Source organism: Symphalangus syndactylus, chromosome 10 (assembly GCF_028878055.3).
Source record: "Symphalangus syndactylus isolate Jambi chromosome 10, NHGRI_mSymSyn1-v2.1_pri, whole genome shotgun sequence".
NCBI classification, from domain to species: Eukaryota; Metazoa; Chordata; class Mammalia; order Primates; family Hylobatidae; genus Symphalangus; species Symphalangus syndactylus.
Genome location: NC_072432.2, coordinates 6,409,150 through 6,433,982, shown reverse-complemented (window position 1 = coordinate 6,433,982; position 24,833 = coordinate 6,409,150). Strand labels below are relative to the sequence as shown.

Here is a 24,833-nt window from a genome sequence, read left to right as displayed (position 1 = left end):
CCGGCTACCGGGCTTGGCGCCCGGGCGCCTTCCGACGGGGAGGGCTCCGCTCCACGGAACGCGAGCCTCGGGACGTCTGACGTTAGGCACCGTTCGCAGCGCCTCGGGCTCGCACGGCAGGATCCAAAGCGTGATTGGCTGGCGGCTGCTGTGGTCTCGGGCACCGCCCAGTCGCGGGACGCTGCCTCTGCGGAACTAGGGGTGGGGCCTGTTGACCCCCTTAGGGGCGGCCAGAACCCGAGCTCACGGCTCAGGTTCCCGGTGCTTCGCGCGTCTGCGGTTACCACAGGCCGGGGAGGTGGCACCACCAGGCGAAGCTTGGCGAGATTGTGTCGTCAGGCGCGTACGGGCGCCAATTGGCCGGGCGATGTGGCGCGGACTGGCGCTGGCGCGGGCGATTGGCTGCGCGGCCGGGGGGCGGGGCCGGTGGGCGGTGCGCGCCGCGGACCGTGCTCAAAGCGGGGGCGCTCCGGGACCGGCCGGTGTCCGTGGCCGGAGGCTGATCAGGTACTGTGGACGGGCGGCGGAGTTCGGGAGACGGGCGGGGCGGCACCGGGGAGCTGCGGGACGGGGCGGGGAGGAGGCCCGAGGTCTGAGCCACCCGTGAGGTCTCGGCGCGGAGGCCTGGACAGCTGGGGGTGGCGGCGTTGGTCTCCCGAACTGGAGAGAGGCCGGGCTGTGGTGGGCGCCCGCGCCCCGTGGAAGGCGGAGGCGTGGGTCGGGGCGTCAGAGACGTTGCCATTCTTTGTCAGTGGAAAAGATCGTCGTGTGCGCACAGTCACCTGAGGTTTCGGAACTCGTGGAATTGGAAACCGAGTCGCAGGAGACTAAGAGTTGCGAGTCTCCCCTTAGAGAATTCAGAAACAAGCGTAGCCAGCATCGTCAGAAACACGAGCGTGACGACACCGGCCTCCCCGTGCCGAGTCCACGCGTGTGACGCGGGTGCATACACCTGCGTCCGTGCAAGGGGGTGACAGCAACACATTCAAAGCGCTTCTCCTGGGAATGGAGCAGGAGAAGAGATGGGGAGCATCGCATAGATGGAACTAGACCTTTTTCTTGGGTTGGGTGATGTGTTCCCGAGTCTGCTACATGGTATTATCTTTAAACGCATAAATAGACTTATTCATTTTATCTTGGGATTATGAAGCTTAGTTTTAAAATCTGAATTCTGAAAATCCTGACGGAGCAATTGTCATTACAGCTGGGCGGTGGTGCACGCCTCTAATCCCAGCACTTTGGGAGGCGGAGGCGAAGGCTGCAGTGAGCCGAGATCGCGCCACCGCACTCCAGCCTGGGCGACAGACACAGCAAGACCCAGCCCCATCCCCCCGGAAAAAAATGTCACGTCAAAAAGTCTAGTAATTATGTAGTAACAAAACCTATCTTAGTGATCACCTAATATACAGTTGGCCTACTGTATCCTTGGGGTCCATATCCATGGATTTAACAAACTGCACATTATAAAATATTTGGAAAAAAATTTCATCTGTACTGAACATATACAGACTTATTCTGTAAACAATACAGCACAACTATTTATGTAGGATTTACATGTTTTAGATACTATAAGAGATCATCTGCAGATGATAATTTAACGTTCGGCCCGCATCACTTAACAGGGATACTTTGGAGAAGTTCATTGTTAGGTAGTTTCATCATTGTGGAAGCAGAGTGCGCTGACGCAGACCTAGACAGTGGAGCAGCTGGGCTGTGTGGTGTAGACAGACAGTGGAGCAGCTGGGCTGTGTGGTGTAGACAGACAGTGGAGCAGCTGGGCTGTGTGGTGTAGACAGACAGTGGAGCAGCTGGGCTGTGTGGTGTAGACAGTGGAGCAGCTGGGCTGTGTGGTGTAGACAGACAGTGGAGCAGCTGGGCTGTGTGGTGTAGACAGTGGAGCAGCTGGGCTGTGTGGTGTAGACAGTGGAGCAGCTGGGCTGTGTGGTGTAGACAGTGGAGCAGCTGGGCTGTGTGGTGTAGACAGTGGAGCAGGTGGACTGTGTGGTGTAGACAGTGGAGCAGCTGGGCTGTGTGGTGTAGACAAGACAGTGGAGCAGCTGAGCTGTGTGGTGTAGACAGTGGAGCAGCTGAGCTGTGTGGTGTAGACAGTGGAGCAGCTGGGCTGTGTGGTATAGACAGTGGAGCAGCTGAGCTGTGTGGTGTAGACAGTGGAGCAGCTGGGCTGTGTGGTGTAGACAGTGGAGCAGCTGGGCTGTGTGGTGTAGACAGTGGAGCAGCTGGGCTGTGTGGTGTAGACAGTGGAGCAGCTGGGCTGTGTGGTGTAGACAGTGGAGCAGCTGGGCTGTGTGGTGTAGACAGTGGAGCAGCTGGGCTGTGTGGTATAGACAGTGGAGCAGCTGGGCTGTGTGGTGTAGACAGTTGCTCCTAGGCTATTTTTCCTGTTGCTTCAGGCCTAGATTTGGACAGCGTGTTACTGTGCGGAATAATGTGGGCAGTTGTAACACAACAGCAAGCATTTGTGTATCTAAACATAGAAAAGGATGTGTTGTGCTCCGATGTTACAGTGGCTACATCATTAGCAATAGGAATATGTCAGTTCTGTTATAATTTTATGGAACCACTGTAGTGTATGCAGTCTGCAGTGTACGGAAACACCATCATGTGACACATGTATGTATACAGTAGGATATACACAGGTGATCTGCAAATATTATGCCATTTTATATCTGAAACTTCAGCATCCTCAAATTTTGGTAGCTGTGGGAGGTCCTGGAACCAACTCCCATATATACCAAAGGATGACTGTAGATAAAACTAGCCTATAGAAGTTGGAAATCTTTCTAAAATTGAGGCTAACTCTGAAGTTGACTTCCTTTTCACATTACTTTCCCTCTTGTTTTAATCATTAACCTTATTTCAGATTTTTTGTATTAGATATCAATATCTCCATCATCACTGACTCCTGACACACGCATTCACACACACACACATACCCAGACCCTATGTGGGTCTAGAACTTTGTATTAAGTAGCTGTTTAAACACTTTGTGTACATTCTGCAGTACGCTTGAACTCTGTTGAAAGTATTTCAGTGGTCCAGGTGTGGTGGCTCACTCCTGTAATCCCAACACTTTGGGAGGCCAAAGCAGGCAGATCTCCTGAGGTTAGGAGTTCGAGATCAGCATGGCCAGCATGGCAAAACCTCATCTCTACTAAAAATACAAAAATTAGCCTGGCGTGGTGGTGCACGCCTGTAGTCCCAGCTACTTGGGAGGTCAAGGCAGGAGAATCACTTGAACCCAGGAGATGGGGGTGTAGTGAGCTGAGATTGCATCATTGCACTCCAGCCTGGGCAACAAAATGAGACTCCCTCTCAGAAACAAAAAAGTATTTCGGTAAAATCTATGTATTTGAAATAGAGTCACATAGAAAGTAGAGCACATGGGATCTTCAAAATATATTGTGTAGAAAAATCAAAAAACAAAAATTATAATTCATTCAGAAATAAAGGAGAAGAAAAAAGGGAATAAAAAACTTCAAAGTCAGGCTATGTAAAGGTGCCCTGAAGGATACAAAGGTTAGAAAGCTTAGACGCTGCTGGATATAGATGTGTAAAAGTGTGAGTCAGAATACTGAAAGTACCCTAATAAGTGCTTTACATTTTAATCACATGGGAGGGATAAATGGGGGTTCAGAAAATTAATGCTTGATGCACTAAGGTAGGGATGGGCCAACTGTGTCCTACAGGCCAAATCTGGCCTGCTGCCTGTTGTTACGTCCTGTGAGCTGAGTGTTTTTCTCATATTTAAACGGATGGAGAAGAATCAAAATATTTTGTGACACATGAAAATTAAATGTAATTCAGTGTCCATAAATAGTTGTGTCCATAAATATTGGCATGCACCCACACTCAGTTTACATATTGCCCAGTTCACTTATTGCCTGTGACTATTTTACTGTTACAGAGGCAGAGTTCATACTCTCTGGCCCTTCACAGAAAAAACTTGCCAAGCACTGCCTTAAAGCATCTATTGAATATAATGCATTAAGTCTTCTCCTGTTTATCTAGAATGATATCAGCTAAGTACTGTCCTGGGGGAAACTGACAAAAGTTACACAAATCATTTTTCTGATCAGGAGCTTGGGTTGAGAAAAACTGGATTAAGTCTTACTGTGACATTGGTAGAAAGGTTATTGAATGTCTGGCACATGAGTTGTGCCTTTAAAAAATGGATTTCAACCAAGATTGGCCTGTGGCATTCTTGAGCAACTATGCAGAGACAGGCAGTGGGAAAAACAATTCAGGACGGCAATGGGAGCACATTCTAGAGATTACAGAAGCTGGTGTAGAAAAGCAGGATGAAAAGTTAGGTTGGGGCTAAAAACCAGAGAAGAAAAGTACACTGGAAAAAGGATTGAGTATCAAGTGCTGCAGAGGATCTCAGAGGTCAAGAATTGAGAGTGGAACATTGAGCCTGGCGTTTAGGAGCATGACTGTGATAAAAGGCCAGCTGTGGAACCTGGAGGAGAAATGATGACCGAGATAGCGCTGAGCAGGCAGCTGGCAGCGTTCTTGGGGTCCCTGTGGGGATGCAGAGTGGTACAACTGCAGATGGGGAAGCAGCATCATTATTAACCTGTGTTTATATGACATTCGGAAAAATATATGATGGCCTTTCTTTCTCTTTTCCTTTAATATTAGTGTTCTAGGACAGATCAGACATTTTATAATGATGCCTGAAATAAACACTGACCACCTCGACAAGCAACAGTTGCAACTCCTGGCAGAGATGTGTATCCTTATTGATGAAAATGACAATAAAATTGGGGCTGAGACCAAGAAGAACTGTCACCTGAATGAGAACATTGAGAAAGGTGCTGCTTTGAAATAGTCTTTCTTGTAAAGCGATTTATGTAGGCATTTCCGATTTGCGGAGAAGAGCACTCTGTTCAAGGAAGTGCAGTCTTCAATAGTACCGTATTTTCTCGTTGGTTCCAGTTCGTTAAATAGTGTAGTCACTAGCATCTGCTTTGCTGTCTTCCTGTTACAGCGATTTCTCTTCACTTCATGCCTTTTTCTCGGCTTCTTCAGAGTTATTCTGGATTCATAAAAGAGGGACTAACCCTGACATACAGCAGCAGCCTAGCCTCTAATATTTCTAGAGAATGGAGAGAGGCGGGCACCATGCAGGGAAGGGTGTGCCTTCACCACTTTCCGAGAACTGAATGTCCTTGATAGGGAACTTGACTGCAGGAAAGGGGCCACCAGCATCACCATTTCCTTCACTCGACGGCCAGCTTCCTTGCCCAGTGCAGAGCTCTTCGTCACCATAGCCATGCAGAGACTATGCATGTGGACAAACCATGGGAAAAAGCAAAAGCAGCAGCAAGTTACTAATGTTATTCTGAACTGCAGGGAGAGAATTTGGCAAATAACTGGTACTTAAGGCTAAATTAATTGTTATTTCTTTTGCTTTCAGGATTATTGCATCGAGCTTTTAGTGTCTTCTTATTCAACACCGAAAATAAGCTTCTGCTACAGCAAAGATCAGATGCTAAGATTACCTTTCCAGGTTAGTACACTTTTAATGTACAATATTTTGTTTGTACATTAATTTGACTTTTTATCATTCTGAATTCTTGGAGCCAAGGTCACAAAGGGAAATCCTGTGAGTGGCATAATTTTATATTCTGCATAACGTGAGTTTACACAATGAGTGCAACCTAATACAACAGCAAGAAAAAAATAAGAACTAGTAAGCAATTGGGCAATGTGTATAATTTACTTATTTATCTTTCATCTGTATTATCTACGCTTTGATCTTCTTTGGTTGAAGAAGCATTAATAAGGAACTTACCTACAAATGTAGTCTGTTTCACAACATAATTACTGATAGCCCATTATAACTCGTTTCAAAATCCTTAAAATAATTACTGATAGCCCATTATAACCAATTTTAAAATCCTTAAATAATTACTGATAGCCCATTATAACTGATTTTAAAATCCTTAAAAATCATTTCATTTTTCAGTTACTTGTAAAACTTTTTCTTGATCTTTCAGACCTACTTTGAAGAAAAGTTGATCTGTCTCTATGTTAACATTTTCCAGGTTGTTTTACTAATACTTGTTGTAGTCATCCATTAAGTAATCCAGGCGAGCTTGAGGAAAATGACGCCCTTGGAGTGAGGCGAGCAGCACAGAGGCGGCTGAAAGCTGAGCTAGGAATTCCCTTGGAAGAGGTAACCGGCTCTACTACACAACCATACAAGCCGAAACCTAAACATATTTTAAAAAGGTTTTTAATAAAATTTTTAAATTCAAATGTAGTTCTCTGCTTGGTAACCTCCTGAGTTATGAGTTAGCCCCACAAACCATCCTGAATAAACATTATTTAAATTTTGATTTCTTAATATCACTCGTAAAAACTTAGCTCATACTGGGATGGACTGATCTGTTAAGCACTATATAAGTTTGAATATTTCTATAATTGATCAAATCTAAGATGAATATTTCTAAGTGTTACAACTCTTGTAGAATTTGACTAGCAGGTTTTCCAGTTTTCACCTGAAACTCCCCCCCTACAAAAAAAGGTGAAGATTTTCTTACAGAAATTCTTAGGAATATGAACCATAAATCTAATTGGTTTAATTGAAATAATTTTTTTTCTTGGAATTGTCCCCCTTAAATAAGACCTGGATAAATAAAGTATTTCTTATCTATATTTTCCAAAAAACAATTTTAAAATATGAAAAAGAAAAATGTCAGGCTGGGCGTGGTGGCTCACGCCTGTAATCCCAGCACCTTGGGAGGCCGAGGCGGGTGGATCACGAGGTCAGGAGTTCGAGACCAGCCTGACCAACATGGTGAAACCCCGTCTCTACTAAAAATATAAAAATTAGCTGGGCATGGTGGGGCGGCACGCCTGTAATCCCAGCTACTCAGGAGGCTGAGGCAGGAGAATCGCTTGAACCCGGGAGGCGGAGGTTGCAGTGAGCTGAGATCACACCACTGCACTCCAGCTCGGGTGACAGCAAGACTCTGTCTCAAAAAAAAAAAAAAAAAAAGAAGAATGTCACATTTCTAGTTTGAGTGACTGCCCTTGCCCCTTTTTTTAACATTAAAAAAAAATAAATAAAAACTTACCTGTTTGGTCCTACGGGAAAAAATGCAAACACTTGAAACTAATAATGTAATCATTTTTCCATATATAATATTAAGAAGATTTCCATATACCATTGATAGGAGATTAATGCTTTAAAAGTTCTAATCCTAAAACTATACTGCTGTTCAAGATACCGCTGTAATACAGTGAGCTAATTTTAGATTTTTTTTGTTATTGTGGCCAATGTTTTAATTACTTTTTTTTTTAATGTCTTAGGTTCCTCCAGAAGAAATTAATTATTTAACACGAATTCACTACAAAGCTCAGTCTGATGGTATCTGGGGTGAACATGAAATTGATTACATTTTGTTGGTGAGGAAGAATGTAACTTTGAATCCAGATCCCAATGAGATTAAAAGCTATTGTTATGTGTCAAAGGAAGAACTAAAAGAATTTCTGAAAAAAGCAGCTAGTGGTGAAATTAAGATAACGCCATGGTTTAAAATTATTGCAGAGACTTTTCTCTTTAAATGGTGGGATAACTTAAATCATTTGAATCAGTTTGTTGACCATGAGAAAATACACAGAATGTGAATATGTAGGTAAAATGATTACTGAAAAATTTCTCTACTTAACAAACTTAGAATGACTTTTTCCTTTTAAATTTAGTTCTATACACTGATACTTTAAAACTTGTGTGGAAAAAACTAACGTATAATTTTGTATCACACACCCTGGATATGTGTTCTGTTTCTAAGCAACATTTGTGAGAGATTATTGTAAAATGAGAGAGAGCAAATAAAACTTAATTTAACCTTTGCAGATACATGCTTATGGGAAATTTGAACAAATGAGTGAAGCCCTGTGTTTTTAGTACGCTGTGATAAACATTTCCGGAGCACTTGCTATTTGCCAGGTCCTTTATGTATCATTAAATTTTTATCATAGTTCAGAAAAATGTGCAAAGGAAACCATCGCCTCGCTCCTTCAAAACAGTCCTAATTAACTTTCATATTAGCAGATTAAACTAGCAGAGCAGGTTCAAGGGAAATTAAATGATATGGACCCTAATTTGTATCATTCTGAGTTGATTGTTTGGTTTATTCATTCTGGAAACATGTTGATACTTACAGTCAGCCACTGCTTTTGATAAGTGATATTGATTAGGTTAAATCTTCTTTTAAATAGTATTTACCAGTTAGCAAAGTCTGTGTTTTCAGAATTACAGTGGGCACAGAGGTGTTCATAAAATGGGAATTGAGTCTCACTCGATAAGAGTTGCTTAAACTTGATACTGTTGACATTTGGGCTGGATAAAATCCTTGTGGTGGGGGTCCATGCTGTGCATTACAGGATGGTGAGCAGCATCCCTGGACTGCACACTGGATGCTGTTTGCATCCCTCTCCTGTGACACCCACAATTATACCAGATGTTGCCAGATGCCCCTAGGGGACAGAGTCAACCCCCAACTGAGAACCACTGTCCTACAGAGTCAGGAAATATTGTAGGAAGAAAAAAATAACAACGACAAAGGCCAGTGTTAATGTTAAATAGATGAGATTATGGAATGTGTATATTAATGTTAAAAATTGTACCTTGATCAATGTACTTTTTATAAACTTGCCATAGATATCTCAGATTTGAGATCTCAAGACAGCTTTATTATTCTTAAATGCTGTATGATAATGAAGAAAAATAAAAATTTATTTCTTGCAAAGTTAAATGTTTGTTAAATTCAATAGAATGACTCACTTATGTTTAACTTTGGGCAATTTATAATTTCAGACAAGACTGTTTAGCAAGTATTCTATTGACAAGTAAAAAATGCAATTTAATACTGTGTTTAGTTTGTTAAAATTTTGATACACTGATAGGATATTGCCTGTATAGTTTCTGTTGCATTTATAATATTGTTTCTAATTTTTTTAGTTTTCTAGGAAGTTTTAGGCTGAAAGCCACATATAATTAGTTATGTGATAACTATGAGTTGCCATGGCTACTGAATTGGACATGGGACCCTTAGACTGTTACCCACCACCTTGTTAAGTACTTAGCAAGCGTTAGATACTACTGTTGTAATATTACTAGGATGCCATCCAGAAAATCTAAGTAGGAATGTCTTTTGACCTGATAAACTCCTTAGAACTCCATCTTTTATAAAGAGGAGTATCCCTCTCCTAGATATAGCTGCTTCTGACCTCAAAGGCAGATGTGTTGGTTTTAAACTTGAAAGCTAAATGATACCTATAAATTTTTTTTTTCTTAAACTGTTTTAAACTCTAATCTTCAATATATATACTTGTTTGATTCTGGTCAAACCATTGCCAACTCCTTTAAGGACAAAGTAGAAGTGGCTTTCTAATAATTGCTGATTCTGTTTCCCTACCTATATTATCAAGAGAACAAGACCAAAACAGAAAATGGCGTAATAGGAAGGAAGGCACATTTTCTTCTTACTTGGCCCTGGCACCTGGGGACAAGTCCAGGACGTACCCGCAGTGGGTCCCTATGGGAACTGCCCTCCACCTGCTCCCTGGGGACAAGTCCAGGTCGTACCAGCAGTGGGTCCCTGTGGGAACTGCCCTCCACCTGCCCCCTAGGGGGTGCTTGTGCAGTGGTTTCATCCTCTCACTTGGATCTGTCCGTTGGACCCTCACTAGAGTTGGGAGTTCCTCATAGGATGAGGTACTCTAGATCCCCTCTTGACAGATTTTCTTTTTATTATTTCAGATACACCTCTTCTTTACCCTTCCTCTCTGGGTGCTTTTTCAGCCCTAAGTATGTACTTACACATTTTATAACATTTTATAGCGTGAACTGAAGTGTGTATTTGTGTGTATTCAGGTATCCTGACAGCTTTCTACTTTACAATTTTCACACATACTTTATACTTATTTACCATACATGGTTTAGACTCCCAAACGTAAATCTCCAACACTGCATTCTCTCCTCTATTTTATATGCCTATAGGTGAATGCATAAGTAAACTGATATATCCAGACAGTAGAATGTTATTTGGCACTAAAAAGAAATGAGCTATCAAGCCACAAAGACAGGGAGGAAAGTGAGGTGCATGTTGCTGAAAGAAGCATGAAAAGGCTATATCCTGAAGGAGTCCAGTTCTCCAACATTCCTGTAAAGGGAAAACTGGAAACAGTAAAAAGCCAGGGGGGTGAGGGGAGGGAGGAATGAGTGGGCAGGGCACAGGATTCTTAGGGCAGTGAAACTCTTCTGCATGGTACTGAATTGGTGGATATCGGTCATTACGCATTTGTCCAACACCAAGAGCAAGCCTCATGTAAACTGGACTCCAGGTGATAATGATGTGTTGATGTACATCTATCGGCTGTAACAAATGGACCACTCTGATGGGGATGTTGATAGTGGGGGAGCCTGTGTGTGTGGAGGGGCTGGGGGTCTATGGAAACTCTCTACCTTCCACCCAATTTTGCTGTGAACCTGAACTGGTCTAAAGAATAAAGTCGATTAAAATTTGGGTGTTAAACATGGAAAGGAGCTTAACCTCATTAATCACTGGGTAGGTGCAAATTGAAACCCGAATTTAAAGGACTGACATCACCAAGTGTTGACGGAAAATAAAGTAACTGCTTATGAGCATGTCTGCTACCATGGAGCTGTTGGCCACTGTCTACTAAAGTCAAACGAGTCGGACCTGGCAGGAGACAAATGTGCATGGTTCTGCCTTCTTTTGTTGCCATTTTACTAACTTGGCAGAGAACGAATGCAGCATATTCTTGAGCTGGGAAGTCACTGACATATTCGTTGTTACTTTGAGAAACTAGGTGTTTCCTAGATTTTTATGCACTGCCTATAAGTAGGTGATACAGTGTGGGTTCAGGGCTTGCCTCGCTCACGGAGCTCTTTACTACATGTCGTCTCTAGCCCAGGGACGCCCCTGCAGAACATCTGCAGTGATTACATCAGCCTTGGTGTTCGCGCAATTGGATGCTGCCATGCCGCGGGAGCAGTCCTGCTATACACAGCAGTGTGAGTAAATCCACAGACCCAATCTTGAGTGGAAGAAGCCGGATACAAAAGGCACATGTGATTCCAGTGAAATAAAGGTCAAAAACAGGCAAAACCAATTAAGATGTAGGCAAGAATAGAGGCTACTTCCAGGGGGCGCAGGGAGCCTTGTGAGATTTTGGAAGTACTCTCTGTGTTGATAGGGTGTTGGTTACATGGGTGAATATGTTAGGATTGATTTAAACAATTTGTGCACTTTTAAGTGACAGCTTAACACAATACAGAATCTGCGAGCTCTAGAGAATAGAGCTCAGCACTGATAGAGAATCAGTGGAGAGCAAGTGGCATCTCACCTTGACAGGAGTGGAAGTGCAGGTGCTTCTGGCCACTGCATCTTGGCATCAGATTGGCCAGGAAAGGCCATGAAGACATGCCCTGTGTGGGTTTGGGGCTCCACTCCTGAGAGAAGACAGCAAGGTCAGCTGCCACGGTGTGCGTCGCGTCCCCGTGGGCCCCTGCAGGCAGCTGACACGGCATTGGTTGACATGACACACTTATGCTGTAGGAAAAGAACTCTGTCCCCACCCCCACCCCACGGGGGACAGATGCCGCAGTGGGGTTAGTCGCGTGCTGCTCGATCACATGCCCTGACGCAGATTAAGAGGAACATACAGTCTGAACGGGAAAGGTGTTCCCACGCCAGGTGACAAGCCAGCTCCGGCTGTGAGGCCTTGCCTGCATCTCAGCGTGTCCACGTGTTTTCCCTTCTGCCTGGAACCTGCACTCCCTTCGTCTGCACCTGGCTGAATCTGACTCATTTAAACCCTTGGCTTAAACGTCATCTCAGATGATCTTCCCAGGACTCAAATCTGAATCAAGAGCATGAAGTCGGAGCTCAGTGACTTTGAGTAAATTATGAATAAAAACTTAAGCGTTGGCCGGGCGTGGTGGCTCACGTCTGTAATCCCAGCACTTTGGGCGGCCGAGGTGCGCGGATCACGAGGTCAGGAGTTTTGAGACCAGCCTGGCCAACATGGGGAAACCCCATCTCTAGTAAAAGTACAAAAATTAGCCGGGCGTGGTGGCAGGCGCCTGTAGTCCCAGCTACTCGGGAGGCTGAGGCAGGAGAATGGCATGAATCCAGGAGGCGGAGCTTGCAGTGAGCCGAGATCTCACCACTGCACTCCAGCCTGGGCGACAGAGCGAGACTCCATCTCAAAAAAAAAAAAAAAAAAAAGTAAGCGTATACTCACGGGTCCCATAAGGCGACATCGCTTGTGTACAGACGGTTCCCTCTCAGCAGTCGCCACTCCCACGTCAAAGGCTGTTCATGCTTCCCTTCAGGTAACGATGGGCCAGGCAGTGGCACAGCCCACCTCCCAAGAGCGCTGGAAAAACCTGAGAGAAAATGTCAGAGACCAAATAGCTCTGAAAAGAAGCATACGGCAAAATCTAGGAGAAGAAAACCTGTGCTGCTTTTCCCAAGGGGCATTGCCCAGTTCCAGTAAAGGAGCAGAGAGGCTGGGCAACGGGGAGGTGCTTCCAATAGCCGGACAGGAATGGGGGAGCAGAGACCAGGAGTGAGAGCTGCCAAGGGCAAGGCCCACGGAGAGTTCCCCAAGCTTCACGTGCTAGGAAGAGGAATTTAGGGCCAGCCTGGAATTGGCTCAAAGCCTGTTTTTATTAGGGAAATCTGAGATAGTTACTTCTCTAGTTTCTTGCAGAAAACCATTATCTGGAGAACAATAGCACATCACAGGCTCCAAACAACCCCCATGTCTTTGTCATACACAGCATCCAGAGCTCACTGGGCGTCCACCCGGTGGGAGACAGGCCAGCATGACAAAGTGGCCAGCACACAAGCCAGCGGCAGTGACTTCAGGGCCCAGAGAACGTCAGCAGCCACAAACCTAAGACACAAAGCTTAACGTCAAGGAAATAAAAGTCATGACAGAATTTTTAGAGGAACTGGACATTATTTTTTTTTAAAAGAACGAAATGGGCCCAGTTTTGAAGGATGCCCCTGAGAGCCATCGGCCCCAGCAGAGAATCACTGCTGGGGTCTCTGTTTCTTATCACAGAAATTCTAGAACTGTGTCCAGAACATAATCAGCACTCAATAATTATTTGCTAAAGGGAGGAAAGAAGGAAGAGAAGATAGAATAGAAATCTTCCATGTGAATTTTTTATTGAGGAGCCTTGAGAGGTGGCCAAGAGGCCTGGGGAGGCCTGTGTTCCTGGCTTTAGGCTGTTTGTTGAGCAAAGAGAGTGACCTTCCTGTTCCCAGGGAGAACAGCCCTTCTCAGTTTCATTACGGACAATGTTCTTCACAGCCCTAAGTTACTTCCAGAGGAAAAGACGGAGACTTCATAGACCTATTTAAGTAAGATTGAAAGATGATTTTATTTAAAATCTTTGCAATTTTTATACTTCTGGCCAACAATAGGCATTCTTAGAATTTTTGAAATTTACAACTTAATCATGACATGTGAACATCCTAAAGTACACACATGTCCTTGAAAATATTCCACGGAGAAGCTACAATGAAAGCCATAAGACTCTCTGATTGGCTCTGTGACCATGGTTTGCAGATTGATTTGAGCACTTTGGCCAGGCATGTGCCACTTGATTCTTGTCCAAGGAAGCCCAAGACGTGACACGGTGACCCACTTTAATGTGTTTATATATAAGTGATTTCAGGAGGCAAAAAAACAGATTACACTTTTTTTTTTTTTTTTTTTTTAAGACAGAGTCTCGCTCTGTTGCCCAGGCTGGAGTGCAGTGGCGCGATCTCGGCTCACTGAAAGCTCCGCCTCCCGGATTCACGCCATTCTCCTGCCTCAGCCTCCCAAGTAGCTGGGACTACAGGCGCCCGCCACCACGCCTGGCTAATTTTTTGTATTTTTAGTAGAGACAGGGTTTCACCATGTTAGCCAGGATGTCTTGATCTTCTGACCTCAAGATCCGCCCACCTCGGCCTCCCAAAGTGCTGGGATTCAGATTATACTTTTAAAAGTAATGGCAAACACAATTCTCAATTTAGGGTCTCAGTAATTTACAAATGTGTGTCTACAGTTAATGGGCACAGAAATTTACCCAGAAGAATTAAGAGGGGTACGTATGCAGGGGGTAGAAATGGGATCCCAATTCAGAGAAAAGGGAATTGTTCTCCGGGAATCAGGACAAGGAAAGCTTAGGGAATAAGTCAAGAAGAGAAGAACCAAAGTATTGAACTTGGGGCAAGACCAGAGTAAGAACCAACAGGAAAACCAAATTGCTGCACAAAGATAGTAAACAATGAGACAGGGATAGTTTGTTGGCCTGAAGATACTAGCCCATACATGTATGCCAAAAGCCTACTGGCAGTGTACCCAGAGACTACTCACAGCATCATGGCACAGCACAGCCATCCAGTGGGTAAGGTTTCCTGGCATCTCGTCACAACCACTGGGCCTTGACCTTGGTCATCCATGAGCTCTGAGCTCTGAGCTCAAGTCTTACTGATTGTAACAGCGCTCTTGTCACTGGAGTTTGGCCAGTTATGTTAACATCTAGCTATTTATGAACCTTGTCATTAATAATTATTACAAGATACAACACAATAGGAACAAATCTATTCATAAAAGATATATACACATAAACAACAAAAACACTTATATGTATCATTATTCAGCCTCCTAGATGAATAACATCTTAAACCTTATTTTTAAGTCTTTAATTTTTTGCCTTTCATTTACTTAACTCTCTATTACAGTTTCAGAGCTTGGGTTATACCTGAGCCTAAACATGGTTAAATACCACCCAGTTGTACAGGAGACAGGATCGAATGATAGAGAAATTAGAGAAGTGAGTGCTGGAGGAAGAGCAGTAGTCTTCTCATGGCTGAAAATTAAAGCTAAGTCTGAGATAGACCCCTTTTCACATGGATGTGGGGCCCATTTTAATAATGAACTTACGGCCGGGCGCGGTGGCTCACACCTGTAATCCCAGCACTTTGGGAGGCCGAGGCGGGCAGATCACAAGGTCAGGAGATCGAGACCATCCTGGCTAACACGGGGAAACCCCGTCTCTACTAAAAAATACAAAAAATTAGCCGGGCGCGGTGGCGGGCATCTGTAATCCCAGCTATTCGGGAGGCTGAGGCAGGAGAATGGCGTGAACCTGGGAGGCGGAGCTTGCAGTGAGCCGAGATCGCACCACTGCACTCCAGCCTGGGCGACAGAGACTCCGTCTCAAAAAAAAAAAAAGAAAAATGAACTTACATTTCTCTCACATATATTCAACTCTTCACATTTTCTTTTTCTTCTTTTGTTAGATTTATCAAGCTGTGCTTTTCAATAATTTGTCATTTTAATGAACATTATCAAATTTAGTGGTGTAACCTTTCCCTACATACAATCTTAGTATGTTTTTAATATCTTCCTTTTTCTTACACATTTTCCAAAATCTTTCCTGTCTCCCAATAGCATATGCAGAAGAAAATGAGATATCTCAAATACAGCAAAAACTGCATTAGATAGCTTTGGAATAAAAAAATTGAAAAGCTTCTATTGATCCCAGCACTTTGGGAGGCCAAGACTGGTAGATCACTTGAGGCTAGGAGTTTGAGACCAGCCTGGGTGACATGGTGAAACCCCATTTCTACAAAAATTAGCCAGGCATGGTGGTGTATGACTGTAATCCCAGCTGCTCAGCAAGAGGAAGGGGGGACCGGCAGAGGGAGGGGGCTGAGACACAAGAATTGCTTGAACCTGGGAGGCAGAGGTTGCAGTGAGCCAAGATCGCACCACTGCACTTCACCCTGGGCAACAGAGTGAGACTGTCTAAAAAAAAAACAAAAGAGCAACAAAGTTGGTTAAAAAAAATAATTAACTAGAATGATCAAGAAGAACAGAGAGAATGCAAAAAAGACGAAAATCCGAAATAATGCAGGTACATCTTTGTATTACCCAGCTAAGGCATAGTAATTAAAATCTTCCCATGAAGAAAAGGCAAAGCCCAGTGGCCTCCCTGGTGAGTTCTAACAAACATTTATAGAAGAAATATTGGCCAAGCATGGTGGCTCACGCCTGTAATCCCAACACTTTGGGAGGCTGAAGCAGGCGGATCACCTGAGGTCAGGAGTTCAAGACCAGCCTGACCAACACGGTGAAACCCCGTTTCTACTAAAAATACAGTTAGCCGGGTGTGGTGGCACACGCCTGTAATTCCAGCTACGCAGGAGGCTGAGGCAGGAGAATCACTTGAACCTGGAAGGCAGAGATTGCAGCGAACCGAGATCGCGCCATTGCACTCCAGCCTAGACAACAAGAGCAAAACTCTGTCTCAAAAAAAATAAAAAATAAGAAATATTACCAGTTCTTCATAAGCACTTCCAAGAAATAGAGAAAAAAGGAACACTTTCTTTTGGTTATTACAAGAAACTATACCAATGTATGTTAGTTATTTTATATTTTTTATATATTGGTGTTATTTTATTAGTTTTATATATATTTTATAATTAATCTATAAGTTATATTAATTATTTTATATATTATGGTTATATTGCAGTTATATATAGATATATAGCTATATATAGTTATATTACAGTTATTATATTAGTTATTTTATATATTGTTATTTTATATTTTATATATAATATTTTAGTTATCCTATCTCCCAATAGCATACGCAGAAGAAAATGGGATATCTCAAATATAGCAAAAAGAATTCTATTGAGAAGTGTTCAATAATAAGTAAAATGACACATATGTGATTGATATCTTTTTTTTGTTTTTTGAGTTGCCCAGGCTGGAATGTAATGGCATGATCTCAGCTCACTGCAACCTCTACCTCCCCGGTTCAAGAAATTCTCTGCCTCAGCCTCCCGAGTAGCTAGGATTACAGGCGCCCGCCACCACGCCCGGCTAATTTTTGTATTTTTAGTAGAGATGGGGATTCACCACGTTGGCCAGGCTGGTCGTGAACTCCTGACCTTGTGATCCATCCACCTCAGCCACCCAAAGCACTGGGATTACAGGCGTGAGCCACTGCGCCCAGCGTGGTTGATATCTTAAGGCTGATGACAGCAGCCCTCTTAAATGAATCTGCAATTTGCTACTGAATCCATACAATTCACCTCCTCCAGTATTTGGCCAAGCCACACAATAACTATTTATAACAGTTATTACAAGAAAACTATATCAGTCACGAATACAGATACAAAAATCTTAAAATATTAACAGAAACCAGCAATATATAAAAAGAATATACTCCACGACCAAGTGGAATTTATTTCAAGAAAGCAAAGCTAGTTTAACATCTGAAAATCAATTAATATGATACACCATATTGCTAGAATAAAGGGGACAAGACCACAAGACTCATTTCAGTAGAAATGCAGAAAAAACATTTGACAAAACTCAACATCAACTCATGATAAAACCTCAACAAAGTAAGAGGAGAAGGGAACTTCTTCAACCTGATAAAGGTCACCTTCTGAAAACCTACAGCCAACCCTGTCTTTGCATTGAACAATGCTGTAGAACAACAGCTCAACACACTTTCTTAGGAAAGCAGAATCTGAGAGCCCATTCAGAAAAAGTCTGAGAGCCCATTCAGAAAAAGTGTTCTTCGGAGAGCAGGATTGAATTAGTTTGATCTTTTCAGTTGAATGAGGCAGTAAGCCACTAGGCACAGTGACACTAGCTTTGGTAATGTGCAGCTATATACAAATATATGTAATCCAGGCTAGAGTACAGTGGCACAATCCCAGCTCACTGCAGCCTTGACCTCAGAGGCTCAGTCGATTCTCCCATCTCAGCCTCCAGAGTAGCTGGGGCTACAGGTGCACACCACCGCGCCTGGCTAAGTTTTTGTATTTTTCGTAGAGATGGCGCTTGCCATGTTGTCCAGGCTGGATGCCTGAGCCCAAGTAATCCACCCGCTTCAGCCTCCCAAAGTGCTAGGATTACAGGTGTGAGCCGCTGCGCCGGACACTGCCTTAGGAGTATATGAATATATTTTTGATGCAAATGGAACCTTTCATTCAGGTGTAAATAAACTTGAGCTAAGTAAATGGTTAATAATAGCAGTTGATTTACATGCTTGCATTTATCTATTTTTTTCATTTACATACAACTCTTTGTGGGAAAATGCACTAAAGATGCTGAGTACAAAAACTTTGTATTTATTTGCAGGATATAGCTGAATATTTTTAATTAATTAAATAACCGAAGTTCCAAATTATAAACCTACAATCATGGACAGACATGGGAGCTTAAAGATTGCGTGGCTTGGCCAAAAGTTGGAGGAGGTCCAGGCGCAGTGGCTCACGCCTGTAATCCTAACATTTTGGGAGGCCAAGGCAGGCGGATCGCCTGAGCTCAGGACTTTGAGACCAGCCTGGGCAACATGGTGAAACCCCATCTCCACTAAAATACAAAAAAAAAAATTAAGCAGGGGTGGCAGCATGCACCTGTAGTCCCAGCTACTTGAGAGGCTGAGGCAGGAGAATTACTTGAACCCAGGAGGCGGATGTTGCAGTGAGCCGAGATCATGCCATTGCACTCCAGCCTGGAGACAGAGCGAGACTCCGTCTCAAAATATATATATATTAGAGGAGGTGAATTGTATGGATTTAGTAGCAAATTGCAGATTCATTTAGGAGGGCTGCTGTCATCAGCCTTAAGATATCAATCACATATGTGTCATTTTACTTATTAGCGAACACTTTTCACTGAGTACTTGTTCTAGAAGCCCTCCCAAATTAATTATCTCTTCCAAATTTTCCCAATAATACCAACGGCTCATCTTTTGTGATCATAGCTAAAGTGTTAATTCTTTCTTGATTTATATAGATAAAAATAACCCTATTATGGAAAGTTATTTTTATTTTCCTCACTGCCAAAATTTTATTGATCACCGTTTTCCAACACATGGATTTGAATATAATCTCTTAAGATATTTACAGAAATTTTAACCTATGTTATCAAATATCAGGAAGTGGTTATCTTAGAAGCTTGTTCTTTGGAATTTTGTTGAAAGGAGTTGAAAATTTGAACAGCTCAACAACAATTGTACTTAACAATTTAGGTTAAGTTACTTGATAGTTTTAAATGTGAGAAAAGGAACGAGAAATATTAGAGAAAGGAATTGGATATAGTGAGCACGAAGGAAGTTTTCTAAGAGTGTTCCTGCAAAGGAGAGCAGAGCAGCAGTGGAGTAGCTTGCTGGGCAAATGAGGCCTAAAAAACTAGCTGTTACTCAAATGAAATCATGGTCACATGCTTGCAGACTGATAGGAGAATTCCATCAGAGAGAAAACGTGATGATAGGGAAGAAAAAGGGAAAATTGCTGGACGATGTCTTTGAGTAGGTGACTGTGGGTGAATCTGCTGCAGAAGAAGTTAGTTTTTTGATTTTGTTTTTTGTTTTTTGTTTGTTTTTGAGACAGAGTCTCGCTCTGTCGCCCAGGCTGGAGTGCAGTGGAGCGATCTCCGCTCACTGCAAGCTCCGCCTCCTGGGTTCACGCCATTCTCCTGCCTCAGCCTCCCCAGTAGCTGGGACTACAGGTGCCCACCACCACGCCCAGCTAATTTTTTTGTATTTTTAGTAGAGACGGGGTTTCACTGTGGTAGCCAGGATGGTCTCGATCTCCTAACCTCGTGATCCACCCGCCTTGACCTCCCAAAGTGCTAGGATTACAGGCGTGAGCCACCACACCTGACCCAAGAAGTGACTTTTGGTAAGTACACGGATCATCCATCATTCTAGGTGGAAAGCAGAGGATTAGGGTTGTACAATGCCTAGGAGATGGGGTGATGGTGTTGAGAGTGGGTGTTCTCTTCTTCATGCAGCAGTTTTCTCAGAGATCTGAGGTTACCCCAGTGTCAACGTTAACGTGTTGGTATATCTGGAACATGGCAAGCCTTTTCCATCTGTGGATTTAAGTCATCTTGTATGTCTGGGATATTTTTCTTTATTATTATGGCTCTCTTTTTCAAGGATACCCTTTAGCACATGCTGTATTTGTTTTACCCTCTCTTTCATACCTACAATACTTGGCCTACTCCTTTTTAATTCTTTCCACTTCCATTTCTTTTTACTTGCTTTTCCCAGTCTTGGCCTCCATGTCTTTCTCTATATTTCACTGATATCTAGAGCCCTTTCTGTTGCTTCTAATTTGCCTTAATCAAATGTAATCATCTATTCCTAGAGTTTATTCTTAACCTCCTACCTGCAGCATTATAGGTCATCAACTGTCATTCTTAAAGTTGTCACAACCTCTCTTAAGAAAATTCTCCGCATATAGCCTAATGAAAATGTCTTTCTTCCTTTCCTTCATGATGTTTTTTGTGTGCTTTATGTGTCAGAAACTTGTGCCCAGATCAACCTAGTGAAGGGTTTCCCTCCTTTTTATCCCCTAGAACATTTTACAGAGAATGACAATTCCTTCCTGGAAATTTTGATAACATTTGCCTCTAAAGCTTTCAGTGCTCAATTTGGTAGTGACAATTCCAACATGTTAAACTGCACAGATTCTGGCAGCTCAACTGCATCTGCAGCCACATTGCCTTGGGCAGGTAATTTACCTCTCTGTGCTTCAGTTCCTTATTGATGCTGCGAGAATAAAAAATAATGCTTATCTCAAAAAGTTGTTGTGAGGATCAAATGAATTAATATGCATTAAACTCTTAAAATAGAAACTGGCACCAAAGAAGCACACAATGTGTGTCTGGCTGTCTTATTATTATTATTATTATTAGAGTTGTTGGATTATAATAAGTACAGTATTGTATATTAGTTTCTTCCTCAAAGCCTAATTCATAGACTTATTTATTATTTTTTAGATCTTTAAAAGAATATCATTTTCCCATTCTTACTCTTCTGACTGCAAAAGAAACAAGTTTCTTTTTTTTTTTTTTTTTTGAGACGGAGTCTCACTCTGTCGCCCAGGCTGGAGTGCAGGGGTGCAATCTCGGCTCACTGCAAGCTCCGCCTCCCGGGTTCACGCCATTCTCCTGCCTCAGCCTCTCCGAGTAGCTGGGACTACAGGCGCCCGCCACCACGCCCGGCTAATGTTTTTGTATTTTTAGTAGAGACGGGGTTTCACCGTGGTCTCAATCTCCTGACCTCGTGATCCGCCCGCCTCGGCCTCCCAAAGTGCTGGGATTACAAGAGTGAGCCACTGCGCCCGGCCACAAGTTTCAAAGAGACCATTTATTCCTGAGTCTCAGAACTGATTTCTAGAGAAAACATTTCAGGCATAGCCTTCTGATTTTCTACGTAACTAAAAATTACATGTATAAAGGTGAACTTACGGAAAGACAAAAGAGCAAAACACATTCATCTTTTTATAGAATATTACCCCTCACTGCTGTTGTGTTATTTTTGTTCTGTATTATCTGTGCCAAGGTCAGCTGAGTCATGCATCCATCGTGCTTCCCTCTTCATATCCCCTAAGAGAACTGACAGATATGGCAAACATTTTTTTGATATTTTAACAGAACCTACTTGCAAAACTATTTGGCCCAGAGCTTTAGTTGGTAGATAATATTTGGAATATGATAGGCAAGAAATTATACAATGTTTTGGCTCTTCCAGACACGTTGGTTTCCAAGGTCTTGCATTTATTTATCGATTTTCAGTTATTCTAAGAATTTATTCAGTAATTTCAGTCACAATCTTTATTATTTTTCTCTTCCATTTGCCACCTTTATTTTTTCTTTTTAAAATCTGGAAAGATATATACTGCAAGTGAATTAAAAATATGGCATTGAAGGGCGCAGTGGTTCACACCTGTAATCCCAGTGCTTTGGGATCCACCGAGGCAGGTGGATCATGAGATCAGGAGTTCAAGACCAGCCTGGCCAAGATGGTAAAACCCTGTCTTTCCTAAAAATACAAAAATTAGCCACGTGTGGTGACACATGCCTATAATCCCAGCTACTTGGGAGGCTGAGGCAGGAGAACTGCTTGAACCAGGACCCAGGAGGCGGAGGTTGCAGTGAGCCACTGCACTCCGGCCTGGGCTACAGAGTGAGACTCCGTCTCAAAAAAAAAAAAAAAAATTAAATAGATAATGAAACAATGCAAAAAATTATACTTTCAAGGTTTTTTAAATAGTAAGATTTTTGCCTCTGGAGCCTCAGAAAAGGGACAAAAAAGAAATGGGACTATTGAGAAGTCCCTCATCCCTCTAGGCGGACCCTGCACAGGATTAAAAGGTAACAGAGTGGCAGGATACAGGTCTGTTGAAATAGGAGCCATGATCCAGGAAATGTACAAATGGCACAATTTCTAAATAAAAATATGCTTGAGGGAAGAACTGTCCCTACCTTAAGGTAGATGAAGTCAAGGTAAAGCACTCCAGCCTCCTCACCCAGAAAGAACAATAGGCTTTCCTGGAACTGATGTTAGATAAGCCAAGAAATTGAGCAAGAGGGAGTGCGCGTTGTTGAAAACCAGTTAAACGAGGCAAAGGTCAATTACATATTTACATTATTTTATTTTATTTTTTTTGAGATGGAGTCTCGCCCTGTCACCAGGCTGGAGTGCGGTGGCGCGATCTCGGCTCTGTCACCCAGGCTGGAGTGTGGTGGCGTGATCTCAGCTCACTGCAATCTCCACCCCCTGGATTCAAGTGCTTCTCCTGCCTCAGCCTCCCAAGTAGCTGGGATTACGGGCACCCACCACCATGCCCGGCTAAATTTTTTTGTGTATTTTTAGTAGAGACAGGGTTTCACCATGTTGGCCAGGTTGGTCTGTAACTCCTGACCTCAAGTCATGTGCCCACATCCGCCTCCCAAAATGCTGAGATTACAGGCGTGAGCCACCATGCCCGGCCAAATTACATATTTAAATTAGAACTGAAGAAACTCTAGCCCGTGTACACCAACATGTTTCATAACAACAATCAAACAGATACTAGTCAAATCCATCTTAAGAGTGGATTTAAATACCAAATGGTAACATCTTTACACAACAGTCTCCCTCATTTTTGAGTTGTACGTTGATGCTCTTATATAATTTTCTACTGTAATTACATGGTTTTCATTGTAAAATTAGAACTCTTCTTGTCTTAAGGATATTAAGTCTTTACCTGTAATATTTTATCAAGATAAAACATTTTATAATTTTTATTTTTCTTTTATCAAGGCTTTGCTGACATACAGAAGGATTATTTTAAGGTATTTAAATCTACCATTTTTTGTGTGTCTAGGGTTCCAACTTGGTGTCTTGCCTGTAAAGATTTTTCTTTACAGAATATCATGTAATTATTCATCCACATATGTTTCTAGTACTTTTATGCTTTCATTTTAAAAAAATTAAATCTTAAATTCACATGGATGTCTCTAATATGACATTAGAGAAAAAGATACAACTTTATTTCTAAAAACTAGCCAGTTATATCATCAATTCTCAAATAATGTACCTTTTCTAGCTATTTTAAATGCCACCTTAATCATACATTAAAATGCCAATGTTGCAGGGTGCGGTGGCTCACACCTGTAACCCCAGCACTTTGGGAGGCCAAGGCGGGTGGATCACTAGGGTCAGGAGATCGAGACCATCCTGGCTAACATGGCGACACCCCGTCTCTACTGAAAATACAAAACAAATTAGCCAGGTGTCATGGTGGGCACCTGTAGTCCCAGCTACTCGGGAGGCTGAGGCAGGAGAATGGCATGAACCCAGGAGGCGAGACTTGCAATGAGCTGAGATCGCACCACTGCACTCCAGCCTGGGCGACAGAGCAAGACTCCGTCTCAAAAAAAAAATAAAAAAACATTCAGTTCCACATGTGAATGCACACGGACCCCTGGGCAGGTCCCTCCGACCCCACAGCTCTTCACCCCAATGCTCCCCAGCAGGTGCTTTTGAGGTGGTATTGGGGGTGTTTTTGTGTTTTACTGAACATATAACTTCAGGAACGGGCCACAGAAATAGGAGAATGCCCATATTTAATTGCCTAACGCCTCCAGCAACATTTTACTCCCCCAAAAGTATTTTTGCTTTAAAACAAAATAGAAATGTCATGTTTTTGGCCTTTTTATTTGGCCAAATCAATAGCGAGTATAACTCAACCGAAACTTGAGCTAAGTAAACGGGAACTCCTTTCTTCTGGAGGTTTACTTTGGATAAAATAGTCGAAGACAGACTACAACGAGACGTTGTACAATAAGACTAGAAGATAATTTCAGAGAGTATTTTAAGCACGGGATTCCGACACACTCATAAACGTGTTTGCTCCCAGCTCTTACAAAAGAAAATAAGGTTTTCATCCATCAAAAACAACCCAGTTACACCAGTAAATCTTCCCAGTTCTGAAAATCTGAAGCAACTGATACTCCATTAAATGTGGAAACACTGTCTACTCAAAATATTTGTAATATTGTGCAGTGACAAAAATTTCCCACATCTATATAGGGTTAACCATAGTTTTCAGCAAAGCAACAAGTGCTTTACTTATTTTGTCTTTTTCAGTTTATACAGAACTCCAATTTCATGAAACCATACTGTGCCAAGCCAGGAAATAAACAGCAACAGTCTAGCCGAGCCACGCCAACCAAACGGACACTATCTCCTGTCCTTTTTACCAGCTTTCCTCTTCCCAGACAGCAAGTGCTTGGGCTTCATATCAAACACGTGTCTATCCGCCTCCCCTTTCTTCCCCAACCGATTCATCTTCTTCTGAGCATTCTTCATCATAGTCTTCGCTTTCTTCACCATCTAAAAGGAGGAGAAAAAAATACAGTATGTTCATTACTTAAAACCAATTTTCCATTCTGAATTTTAA

The 24,833-nt window shown here is 42.7% G+C and overlaps 2 protein-coding genes, 1 long non-coding RNA gene, 1 other non-coding gene and 1 pseudogene across 8 annotated transcripts in view; 3 read left to right on the top strand and 2 right to left on the bottom strand.

Moving 5' to 3' along the window:
• Positions 1-8,789, top strand: IDI1 (isopentenyl-diphosphate delta isomerase 1). 2 transcript variants are annotated; one of them, XM_055296356.2, is made up of 5 exons: positions 1-507; positions 4,663-4,835; positions 5,441-5,533; positions 6,072-6,202; positions 7,342-8,789. In XM_055296356.2, exons 1-5 carry the CDS (start codon positions 368-370, stop codon positions 7,657-7,659), a joined length of 855 nt encoding a protein of 284 aa, XP_055152331.1. In that variant the 5' UTR covers positions 1-367; the 3' UTR covers positions 7,660-8,789. The 2 variants fall into 2 exon arrangements, with proteins under 2 accessions (XP_055152331.1, XP_055152332.1); XM_055296357.2 differs by lacking the exons at positions 1-507; positions 4,663-4,835 and adding an exon at positions 618-1,095.
• LOC129491804 (uncharacterized protein IDI2-AS1-like) lies at positions 4,633-21,510 on the bottom strand (annotated as a pseudogene). Its single transcript, XR_010113786.1, has 3 exons — positions 12,307-21,510; positions 11,407-11,512; positions 4,633-5,305 (listed from the first exon to the last, which is right to left on the bottom strand). The product of XR_010113786.1 is annotated as an uncharacterized protein IDI2-AS1-like (transcript).
• Positions 6,478-6,540, top strand: LOC129492407 (U7 small nuclear RNA). Its single transcript, XR_008660859.1, has one exon. It is a non-coding gene; the product is annotated as a U7 small nuclear RNA (small nuclear RNA).
• LOC134731493 (uncharacterized) lies at positions 19,657-24,610 on the top strand. Its single transcript, XR_010113791.1, has 3 exons — positions 19,657-19,778; positions 23,192-23,223; positions 24,521-24,610. It is a non-coding gene; the product is annotated as an uncharacterized lncRNA (long non-coding RNA).
• GTPBP4 (GTP binding protein 4) overlaps positions 24,229-24,833 on the bottom strand; it is a 28,689-nt gene continuing 28,084 nt past the window's right edge. For all 3 annotated transcript variants that reach the window (XM_055296336.2, XM_063609986.1, XM_055296337.2), the window contains one exon: positions 24,229-24,766. In XM_055296336.2, the coding sequence (XP_055152311.1) occupies positions 24,614-24,766 (153 nt within the window). In that variant the 3' untranslated portion in view covers positions 24,229-24,613. The remainder of the gene's footprint in view (positions 24,767-24,833) is intronic.

Bases quoted from the DNA above. Each gene is read 5' to 3' on its own strand.
- IDI1 (XM_055296356.2), top strand. From the start codon at position 368: ATGTGGCGCGGACTGGCGCTGGCGCGGGCGATTGGCTGCGCGGCCGGG. The intron at 4,836-5,440 runs GTGCTGCTTTGA...TTTTGCTTTCAG, and splicing joins GAATGAGAACATTGAGAAAG to GATTATTGCATCGAGCTTTT. The intron at 6,203-7,341 runs GTAACCGGCTCT...TTAATGTCTTAG, and splicing joins TAGGAATTCCCTTGGAAGAG to GTTCCTCCAGAAGAAATTAA.